The sequence below is a fragment of the Pseudorca crassidens genome, chromosome 1 (assembly GCF_039906515.1).
Source record: "Pseudorca crassidens isolate mPseCra1 chromosome 1, mPseCra1.hap1, whole genome shotgun sequence".
Classification (NCBI taxonomy): Eukaryota; Metazoa; Chordata; class Mammalia; order Artiodactyla; family Delphinidae; genus Pseudorca; species Pseudorca crassidens.
In genome coordinates, this window is record NC_090296.1 from 49930625 (window position 1) to 49942705 (window position 12081).

The window sequence follows — 12081 nt, forward strand, 5'->3', positions numbered from 1 at the left end:
CTGTGTCAGGGCCACGTCCCTTTGAGTGTTCCCGATGTGACACAGAAGAGCAATTGCATCAAGGAGAGGCACAGCAGATTCTTTGTTAAAGAAAATTGCATGTCTCGAAGTTGGAATCTGAACCAGGAGTTAGGAAAAAAGAGTGCCCAGGGATTGAATGTTCCGAGAGCCCCAGTCTGTTGGCTTGGACAGCAAACCAAGGCTGGGGATCTTACCGCTTCTTCCAGAGAGGCCATTGCTGTTTTGGGGTGGTGGGCCTAACTGGAAGACCCTCTCAGTTTCCTCTTAGAATGAATACAAGCCCCTGAGGGGCACCACACCAACCCCAGCCCTGTGGAGCCTTCGCACTGAGCTGCAGGTGATCAAGAGAGCCCTGGGTTTTCCTCGGGAGACACCCACACTGACCCGTGTCATGCATGACTCACAAAGTGCTCACTCAGGGCGAGTTTTACTTAGACGACTTTCTCTAGCTCATCAGTTTCCAGGCTCCTGTCCCTTAGTGTCTGTGATCAAGTTTTTTGCTTTTGACTTTTGTAAAGGGCCACTGGACTGTGTGTGTGTTTCATGGTAACATATGTAGTCATTGCTAAAATGTGCGGGAGACAAGTGTGGGTGTATTAAAGATGCTGTTTTTTTACCCAGAAAGTTCTCTGAAGGTTGTACTATGTGGATGCTAATCTTATACATTTAGCCGCAACAACCTGGGAAATGGGTTTAAATCCATAAGCATCTTCATCCAAGGTAAGTTAGGCCTAAGTGAAAAATTCTTCTGGAGTCACCTTTTTTTTTTTTTTTTTTTTGCGGTACGCGGGCCTCTCACTGTTGTGGCCTCTCCCGTTGCGGAGCACAGTCTCCGGACACGCAGGCTCAGCGGCCGTGGCTCACAGGCCCAGCCGCTCCGCGGCATGTGGGATCTTCCCAAACCGGGGCACGAACCCATGTCCCCTGCATCGGCAGGCGGACTCTGAACCACTGCGCCACCAGGGAAGCCCTGGAGTCACCATTTTTTATCTGCATTAAAATCTAGAAGTGCTGTGAAATGTGATTCTGTAGTTACCCAGGAGCAACACAGAATGAGCATCCTTGGTGACCAAGCCCTGGCTTTCATAACAGCAATAGCTGACGTTCGAGGATACCTTCTTTGAGGCAGCACTATACAAACTGTGTTACAGGGATCAGCTCCTCTATTCCTCACAACAATTCTGCAAGGTCATTATTACTATTATCCACATTCTAGAGATGAGGAAACCATGGCACCATGACATTAAGAACTGGTCCAAGGATCCAGAATTCCAGTCCTGGCAACCTGGCTTCAGAACCCAGAATGTGGACCGTGGCCCCCTACGGCCTCTGGCTGTTAGTACAATGCAGAGAGAAGGCATACGGGGATTGACCTAATCCGTTCACCAGTCAGCCAGCACCTACCTAATGCACACCTGCTAGGAGCAGAGTGCTGGGCACAGGGGCAGGAGGAGGGGGACACAAAGGTGACTCAGGATTCTGGGGTTTACAGTCCTGTGGATGAGATCACTCACACCCACAGATGACTCCAGCACAGGTAGAAAGTGAGTTTCCAGGAGAAGGTGGCCATGTCGTTAGAGTTGTGAGGAGGGCAAAGTTACTTCCAGCTAAAAGGGTCACAGAGTGCCTCATGGAAAAGCTGGCACTGGAGGAGCCCAAAGTCTGGGAGGCGCGTGTTGATGGCGACTTGCATTCTTGCCTGCAGGGATGGGCCAAGCTGTGCGAGAAGAAGAGGGTGGTCAGCACAGTGCACCCTGGTCTTGGTGAATCCAGTTAGTCATGAGGACCGATGGGTGCTTTCTGCTTCCATCTCCTGCTCTAACGCTACTAAAAGCATTACCACCATAGCCCTTCCTTTTATCACCCTTCGGAAACCCAGAACTTTTATTGTTATGGTGGAACTTAAAATGTCATTTGAACCACATAGAGTAATAGAGTATCTAAAATAAAACCACAGCTGTCTTCGGGCAATGAGCTGGACAGCTGGGATTTTCCCTCTAATAGTGGACCAGCTGTTTTTAATATGTAGCCATAAAATTTTAACTTTTTCCTTAACGGACGTCTCTTTTGTGAAACATTGCGGACACTTTCCTGGCATCTTTAAACAGAAACTGGGAACAGTTTGTGTTAAGTCATAGGGTGACGACAGTGGCATCTCTGGGTTTTCTATATGGGAGAGATGTAAGGGCAGCAATCTGGACAGATAGGGGATCAAGGATTGAGAAAACATCATTTATCCATATCAAAAAATGCAGAGCCCCCTGTCTCCCTCTCCTTAGTGCTGCCTCTGCAGGACGGGACTGTGTGGAAATCAGTTATAGGCTGTGCTGTGGGGACGGGTGGGGATGGCACAGGAATAGCCGAAATGCATCTCGGGGACCCCACGTCCAGCGTCAGTTCATTGGTGCTGGTGATCTGACTGGCCAAGCACACTGATGCACTCGGGGACCACTGAGCAGAGGCAGCCGCCTGCCCTCATTACACCCGGGGTGGAGTTCCCTGCCCCAGATCCCAAAGGGCTACTGAAACGAGAGACAGGTGGCTGGCTGTGGCCCACGGCAGCAAAGCTGTTCTGTCTTCTGTCTCGAGTGATTTGTTTCTCTGCTGTTTTCAGCTGATTGTATGTCGCTGCTTCTGAAAACAGCCAGCAAGGTCGACACCGCGACTGCTGATGTCAGCCTCCGAATGTCTCCCTCCCTCTGTTTTTCTCCTCCTGCCTCTTCCCTTTCTTGTCACTTCTGTTGCTCCTCAGATTTGTGAGAAAAGACTGGCCTTTTATAGACATCGCTTGCCAAGCACAGTACTTCTTTCTGTCTTTGTTGGCTAGCCCATCACTCACGGTCTGGCAGGGGTAATCTTATGGTCTTCCGCTTCCCTTTGGCAGAGTTCTCTTGGGGGCCTGCTTTTTGCTGACAAAGAGGAGAGTTGTATGTGTGTGTTTTTCTGGGAACTTTCTCTTCTTGAGCCATGCAAAAGACTAGGGGAGCTGGAAAGCAAGTGTGCATAAAGGCAGTCTTTATAATCTACTCATGCCCCTCTCTGAAAGCACTGATTGCTTGAGCAGGTTGAACAGTTCTGGTTCTGAGGCAAGATGGAGCTGAGGGATGAGAAGCCCAGATTCTGGGTCATAGAGAACGGGGCGTGAGGACAGACTTTATCACTTACTAGGTCTCTAACCATGGACAAGCCTACAGCTCCATTTCTTTCACCTGTGCGTAAAATAAGGCTACACGTAGTCGACACCTCACAGGGCATTGTAAAGCACTTAGCACAGTACTCAAGATATTAGCTTTATGGTTGCTGTCATTGGAAGACTGGAAATATGGTCTCACTCAGCACACTGAAGAAGTGCTCCTAGGGACTCATTTTCCATAATACCAGAGTTCATATTGTAAAATTAGCCTATGTGCTGGTGTGATTGTCTCTGAACCTAGGAAATTCTTTAGCGGCTTGAGTATAATTGATCATCGCATAAAATAGTGCACCAAATTTGGTGAGCTATTTTTAAAAGCTGAAAAAAAGGCTTTGAGGCATATGCAGATGTGACCATATTTTAGGAACACTGTCTGAAATATAAATTATAGTTAATGCTGTCCTGTGGTTTGAAAACACACTGGGAGCCAAATGTCTGTTTTCAGGGTGTGGTAAACTAATCAAATGTCAGAAAGCTACTGGAGGGAAAAAGTGCTTTTGAGCTTTCAAAAACTATTACTAACTCACATTTGGTGCTACTTGGGCAATATTCCCACTATCAGCAGAGTCAGCTGCGTCCCCAGTTTTCTTGTACGAACTGTGTATTTTGTCAGTATCCTTCCCAGGTCTTCCTTAGCTGAGTAAGGCTTTAAAATATCTTCATTGCCTGTGATCCTCAGAGGGAATTTGTGACAACAGTTAAAATGTGCCATTAATGAGATCTATGCTTTTTTTCAGGAACTTTACAAATGTCATTTTTCTTTTGGTAAGCCCAAAGAAATATCTGAGAATTATTTTCATGTATGTAACATTCAGAATTTGAAATAATTCCACAATCATCTTAAATGTGTTCTCTCCCCAATATTTTAGAATGAATTCATGTGTTGAATAGTACACAACTATGATGATAGGTGATAAGTGACAGGTGTCTTCTTGGTTTCTTGGTTCCCTTGCAACTCTAGAGCCTCTGAAAGAAAAAAAATAATTATAACTATTCAAATATATTCTGAGAAAATCTAATCTTTAATTTCCATGTGTGGTTGGTAAATTAACATACCAATGACATTACTCAGTGAGAATGCTGAGGGAGAATCATAAAGCTTACTGTTTTCCAGAGCTTTCACGTTTACAGAGGGCTTCCATGTCCCCACTGTAGTTATCTATGGAATGCTTGATTTTGAATCCAAGTGTACCATTGGGCTTTGTTAGATTCATTATCACGATTGGCACTGTTATCTTTGTTATTATTTACCATGTATTGCCTGTATGTCCCCATTATGCTAGCAAAAACATTAGTTATAGGGCCATATCATTAAGAGTAGAAATTTACACTAGGGATATTACTGGCTTACTTAAGCCATTTTGCCAATGCTTCATAACAGGCAAGTAATCCTTTGATTCAGGTTGAGAGAGAAAGAGAGAGAGAGAGAATGGAAGAAAAGGAAGAAGGTAGTCAGGAAGGAAGGAGGGAAGGAAAGACGACCAAGCTCACAAAGAATTTAAAAATAATTAGATAGGATTTGACTGTTACAGTCATTTCTAGAAAGTAAAGCAAAAACTAGAAAGAAAAAGTCAATAACCCACTCAATTCCCATAAAACTACTGGCAAGGAGTTCCATTAGTTCATTACAGTGAAGACATGTGGAAAAATTAGGCACACTGGAACACCTGAAACCTTTGCCCTCAGCAGAAGTCTTTTGGGGGTCAACTTTCATAATTTAACCACAGTTATTATTGATTACAAGCCTATCATTAATGGGGAATTCATTCGGCAAATTCTGTGGTCCTCTGCTTCCCACCGTGTAGGAGCAGAAGTCACAGAGGGCGTGTAAGGAATAGAGTGCCCAAGGTGCCCGTGGAATCGTCAGGATGCCAGAACACACAGTTGGAACTCACCAAGCTTAGAGGACATACCTTTAAACACCCTCAACCCACCCTGGCAATGCCAATGAAGCATAGTCACAGAACTTGTTTAATGCCCTTTGCCTAAACCCATATATGAGTGACACTCTTAGCTCCAGAAGACACTTAAAGCACACTTTGAAGATGATGGAATAATCCACCGTGTCTCACATCTTACAAAACACCATACTGGATGCATCACTTTCATTGCGGAGCAGCATAAATTGTAAATGTTCTCCTGTGTGGGTGGGACCACACCAGGATGCTTCTCTCTCTCCAAATACCTTGTATTTCTTCCTTCATTAACTTCTCTGTACAAGGATACAGTATTCTATACACTAAGAGCATGCTTTGGATATTCCACTCAATGTTTATTGATGAGGTTATTGGCATTCACACTTCTGAGATAGAAAGTTCACAGTTTTACTGTTAAAATCTCAAGGCTTCCTCAAAACAGGTATGTGTTTTATTTATTTAATAGGCCTAAATGATCCTTTTATTTAATTTATTTATTTATTTATTTTTGCGGTACGCGGGCCTCTCACTGTTGTGGCCTCTCCCGTTGCGGAGCACAGGCTCCGGACGCACAGGCTCAGCGGCCATGGCTCACGGGCCCAGCCGCTCCGCAGCATGTGGGATCTTCCCGGACCGGGGCACGAACCCGTGTCCCCTGCATCGGCAGGCGGACTCCCAACCACTGCGCCACCAGGGCAGCCCAAGGATCCTTTTATTGATTAAAAACTCAAAACCTCAGACTTGTCTTTGAAATAATTAGTTGCCAATGTGGTTCAATTAATAACACTAGTACAGAGGATGGTATCTAGAGAATGGGGGAAATAGCTGCCGTATTTCCATAAACCATGTGGGAGAATGGTGGCATGTGAGACATTAAAAATGTTCTTCCTTAATTTAAATGCCTCTAAGTTTCAATGAATGTAATAATATAGGAGATAATATTCTACTCTAGGAGAAAATCAAGAGAATTATTTATTTTACTAGATGAATCTAATGGTCAAAGTACTTCACCTGTAACTCACCAATGAGTTAATTCCAAGTATCAGTTGGGCATCTTGCTTCAGGACATTATGGGACACATAGAAAAAACTATCCCCACTGACCAAAGGGACCTGTGAAGAATAAATTCTTCAAGACTGTATCTTGAAAGTACTTGTATCTTAGAAAAAAAAAAAAGAATTGCATTATACTTAGAGGAAATTGTTTTAAATGGTGATGGAAATGTATAGATTCTATTTAAGAAAGAATATCTTGAAATATGAGAGAGAGAATGTTAGTATTTACTTAGACTAAAAATTCATTAGTCTTATCCCTCCAGACCCCATGATGAGAGAAAATACTATGAGAAAAAGTATTTATTAAAAAGAAGATTTAAAGAACAATTTTTAAAGAGCCACATGTAAGAGGGAGAGGTGAATGGAGGTGGAGGAAAGGTGTCAAGGTCAATATTGGATAAAATAATGAAATTCCCCTTAATTAACCTCAGTTCTTGCTGCTCTTTGTATCACCTGAGCTGAGTGGCGAGAGATTGGCCTGTTCAAGATGTGGCGGGAAAATGTAGTTGTGGATAGGCAGAATGAAATTTCACATTTGTACTGTATAAGCTCTCGTGGGTTACTCTCTGACACTAAAAAAGTCTAAGCATTCAAAGGGGCACAGCAGTCTGTTCTCAAATTCTCCTTTTCCGAAAAGGTACAGTGTCATATCCTGACCCAAGAAATGACCTTTATAAATTTGCCACTCAACAAAATAAAGCTCTTCAAGTGATCAGTAGGATTTGCCATCCAGAAGAGATGGTGACTGCTTATAAAATTGTGGAAGCCTTCTCTGAAACTGTGGACCACAGATTAATTGTCCCCTGAGAGCTGGTTTAGGCTTTAATGCACATGAAAACGGGAAGATTGTTTCCAAGTTCCTATTTGTGTCACTCCCGCAACTTGTACATTTCCTTCTTAAGAAAAGAAAATCCGACTTCCCTGGTGGCACAGTCATTAAGAATCCGGCTGCCAATGCAGGGGACACAGGTTCAATCCCTGGTCTGGGAAGATCCCACATGCCACGGAGCAACTAAGCCCGTGTGCCCCAACTGCTGAGCCTGCGCTCTAGAACCTGTGAGCCACAACTACTGAGCCCACGTGCCGCAACTACTGAAGCCCACGGGCCTAGAGCCTGTGCTCCGCAGCAAGAGAAACCACCGCAAGGAGAAGCCCCTGCACTGCAACAAAGAGTAGCCCCCACTCGCCACAACTAGAGATAGCCTGCATGCAGCAACGAAGACCCAACGCAGTCAAAAAAAATTAAAAATAAAAAAAACTACTTAAATCCAGCCAGCTGCAAACATGGTGCCAAGGGTTTCTCCAGAGCATCAGAGCCACTGCACAGAAATGTGGAACTCAAAGAAAAAGTGATATGGCCTGGCTTCCTAAGAATTGTTTTTCATAAAAAAATATAATGTAGAAATAAATAATAATAATGTGGTAGAAATAACACAGAGTAAAGAAGGTAGCAAGTAAGAAAGCTGATAAAGACACTCAGAGAGGGACTTCCCTGGCGGTCCAGTGTTTAAGACTTCACCTTCCAATGCAGGGGGTAGGGGTTTGATCCCTGATCTGGGAGCTAAGATCCCAAATGCCTTGTGGCCAAAAAAACCAAAACATAAAACAGAAGCAATATTGTAACAAATTCAATAAAGACTTTTAAAAATGGTCCACATCAAAAAGATCTTTAAAAAAAAAAAAAAGGGGTCTTCCCTGGTGGCACAGTGGTTGAGAGTCCGCCTGCCGATGCAGGGGACGCGGGTTCGTGCCCCGGTCTGGGAAGATTCCACATGCCGCGGAGCGGCTGAGCCCGTGAGTCATGGCCGCTGAGCCTGCGCGTCCAGAGCCTGTGCTCCGCAACGGGAGAGGCCACAACAGTGAGAGTCCCGCGTACCGCAAAAAAAAAACAAAAAACAAGACACTCAGAGAAAAAAATATTTATACTCTTAAAAGATTTAATTATCTGGCTGATTTCCATAAGATGGGAAATCTTGCTAGATTAATTAATTGAGAAACTAAAAGTTAATTATGAGGGACTTCCGTGGTGACGCAGTGGTTAAAAATCCGCCTCTCAACGCAGGAGACATGGGTTCGAGCCCTGGTCTGGGAAGATCCCACATGCCGCAGAGCAGCTAAGCCTGTGCGCCACAACTACTGAGCCCACGTGCCACAACTACTGAAGCCCGTGCACCTAGAGCCTGTGCTCCACAAGAGAAGCCACTGCAAGGAGAAGCCCACGCACTGCAACGAAGAGTAGCCCCCACTCGCCACACCTAGAGAAAGCCCGTGCTCATCAACGAAGACCCAACAAAGCCAAAAATAAATAAATAAATATATAAATAAATAAAATTCTTTCAATCTTATTAAAAAAATGTTAGTTATGAAACACCCAAAAATGCTGCTTCTGGGAACCCCACTGTTTAATTTTTAACAGTGATTTTTATCACAGGCTACTGTGATCATTGCGAAATCGTTCATTAAAATGCTTTAAAAATGGACCAGCATCCATTGTGGCAACAGTGGGAGTTGAGAGCCAAGAATTTAGGGATGTTGAGTCCTTCCAAGAAGCGTGAACCATGGACTACAGGAGCCAATGGCAAACAGCCTTGAAACTCACAGACTCTTGGCAGTGCAACAGTGAAGCTTCTTAAGAGTAGTCAGAGCCCCCAACACTCCCACAGCTCCTGTTGCACCAAAAAACCTTGCTTGAGAAGGAAACTTATAGAGGCAGACATAGAATTTTATGGGGCCTGAGTAATGTATTTATTTCAGCACATTGAGGTCATAAAATTATCATTGAGCTGAATGTTCTGGAAAATAAACACAATTCCGTCTTTTTTGCCTCAAAAGCAGATTTACTTTGGGTTACAGCGCTCAGATCCAGTCTGTGCTTGTTGTTTGGACTTCCAGTACCAGTCAGTTCTGCATAGTCTGGAGCAGATGCCATTTGGATAGTGAATGGTGACTGCTGAGGTTTCTGCTACCTAGCAGCATTGATGCACAGGCGGCTGAAATGTAAAAACATTTTCTGGGAACAATTTAGTTAAGCCTCCTATAGCAGAGAGGAGTAGCGTATTAGCTGTATGTAGGTCACCTGTGTTGCATTTTTAAGGGTTTAACCTGTGGGTGTTTTTTTTCCCCTAAGAAGCAGAAACTTAACCTTTCTTTACTTTCCGATTTTAAAGTAAAATAATAAAATATAGTAACTTGCATTCCTTGAGCCCAGACCAACAGACGGTGGTGGTAGTTTGACAGAAACATACTAGATGTCAGAAGAAAATAAATCAAACAGTGAATTTAAAATTTGATCTCTCCACCCCCGCCAGTCAAAATCACAAAACAATCCCCACATCGAAGTTGGTTTCTTTCACCAATTCCGATAAAGAGATTTTAAAGCCTACATTTTATTTTTTATTTTAATTATATTAAAAGTTTAAAAGCAATAACAAATCAGCTGTCAAAATATTAGGAGACTCCAAATAGTCAAAACAATCTTGCAAAAGAAGGGCAAAATTGGAGTTCTCACACTTCCTAATTACAAAATGTACTGCAAAGCTATGAAGTATAATACTGGCATAAAGACAGACAAAAGACCACTATTGAATAGAGCCCAGAAATAAACTCTCACACATATGGTCAAATGATTTTTGACAAGGGTTCCAAGACCATTCAATGGGAAAAAGGAAGTTTTGTAACAAATGATGCTGGGGAAACTGGCTATCCTCATGCAAAAGAATGAAGTTGGGCAGGTATAAAAATTAACCCAAGGTAGATCAAAGATTGAAATGTAAGAATTGAAACTATAAAACTCATAGATGAAAACATAGGGCAAATGCTTCATGACACTGGATTTGGCAATGATTTCTTGGATATGACACCAAAGGCACAGGCAACAAAAGAAAAAGTAGACAAATCGGACTTCATGAAAATGTATAAACTTTGTGCATCAAAAGATAGCAAGAAAACCAAACAATCCAATTTAAAAATGGGCAAAGGACTTGAATAGACCTTTCGCCAAAGAAGATACACAATAAGCACATGAAAAGATGCTCAAGGGCTTCCCTGGTGGCGCAGTGGTTGAGTGTCCGCCTGCCGATGCAGGGGACACGGGTTCTTTCCCTGGTCCGGGAAGATCCCGCATGCCGGGGAGCGGCTGGGCCCATGATCCATGGCCACTGAGCCTGCGCGTCCGGAGCCTGTGCTCCGCAACAGGAGAGGCCACAACAGTGAAAGGCCCGCATACTGCAAAAAAAAAAAAAAAAAAAGTTAAAATAGTAAGTTTTATGTATATTTTATGAAAATAAAAAAATCAGAAAGGAAGATCAACAATAATGAATGGATGAACTGTCAAAAAATTAGGAAGAACTTTGTGTCAAAAAATAGGTTAAATTATGATAAGCCACGCAATCAGATATTTACGTAACCAGTAACATTTATTGATGACGGCAACACGGGAAATGCCTATGATATGGTGTTAAGTGGGAGGAGATAAAATTGTCACATACTATAATTGCAGCTATAACTAAATCTAGCTCGGAAAGAAAACTGAAAGGAAATATCAAAATGCTTAACAATTTGCATTGGAGTGGTGAGGTGATTTGCTTTTTTTTTTTTTTTTTTACCTATTTTCCTACTGTTTTTGAAAGAGGGTGTCATAATCTTTCATGGAAAATAAATTTATAATGAAAACTGAAAAGAAGGAACAAGGAAAAGTTTTAAAATCATTGTTATTAAAACCCCTTTTAGTTATTACCCATAAAATCCAGAACGGTGGTTATTTTTGAGGCTTTTGCCAAGTAGTATAAATATAGAGGATGAGTAATTGAGGTTCCTAGAAAACCCTTGTTCAACTCTATGCTTCAAAAACTGCTTCAGGATTTGGGTCACTGAGCAGAGGACACAGAAGATGAACGTTTCTAAAGAAGGAAACTTTTCAAGGACTGCCATGCCCTTGACACTGGGCAAAGACAACTTCCTGGAGAGAAAAACTGCATGTTCAGAGAGATGCCTCTCTAGGTTAAGGTAGACTCATCTCTCGGCAAATTGCCTTTGAAACTGCTTTCCAAAGTGAAGCAGTGAGTGTTGCTAAGTGGATTATAGCTTGATTCTGTATCCATCTTTCTCTGGCATACTTGCTGTCATTAGCTCATTGTCTTTCAGCAAGTTCCACCTCTAGCCCTACTCTACCACCCACCCAGGGAAAAGAGAATTGGAACAAGAGAGGATCTGGGTTCAGATGATGTCTGCTCTTTAGGAGGGACGGGTAGAGGGCTTCTGTCCCAGAACAGAAGCTGCAGCTGCACCTCAGGTTACTCAGCTCCTTGACAGGCTCTCCACGATCTCCCACTTAGAGCAGCTCCCGGAAGAGGGGAGTGAGGGGGACCTGTGGAAGATGTCCCTTGAGGCACCAAGGTAACCCGCTTCCCAGAGGTCCAACATCTGCGTGCCTTTCTGATGGGTCCAGTTGTTATAAGCCCCTCCCCATAAGAGCCATTATCTAATCAGTCTTCCAGAGCCATTGTCCACAGCAGACATTGCCACGCCACAAATACTCTCATAAATTTAGTTCCATTCCATGATGCTCTTGGATTCTGGTTGAAAGAAGCTTTCCAAAGTCCCAGTTTGCTTTCTTTTCTACCCTCTGCCATTTTGGACCATTCTGTTGTCTCATCAATCCTAGGTGGTTCGAGATCAGATCTCTCACTGCACAGTGAAGTTGCGCCAGACCACGGGTCTCATGGAGTACTGCCTGGAGGTGATTAAGGAAAATGATCCTAGTGGCTTTTTGCAGGTAAGTGTCAACTAGCTTCTGCTTCAGATTCTCAATGCCCCACGAAACTGAGTCTACGACGCCAAGGCCAGACTCCCAACGGCCCTGGCTGGGCATGGGCCCCTGCACATCAGAACCCACCTT

At 43.4% G+C, this 12081-nt stretch overlaps 1 protein-coding gene across 6 annotated transcripts in view; it reads left to right on the forward strand.

Moving 5' to 3' along the window:
- TRIM9 (tripartite motif containing 9) overlaps positions 1 to 12081 on the forward strand; it is a 112220-nt gene that overhangs the window by 66588 nt on the left and 33551 nt on the right. For all 6 annotated transcript variants that reach the window (XM_067736001.1, XM_067735952.1, XM_067735968.1 and 3 more), the window contains exon 4: positions 11848 to 11958. In XM_067736001.1, the coding sequence (XP_067592102.1) occupies positions 11848 to 11958 (111 nt within the window). The remainder of the gene's footprint in view (positions 1 to 11847; positions 11959 to 12081) is intronic.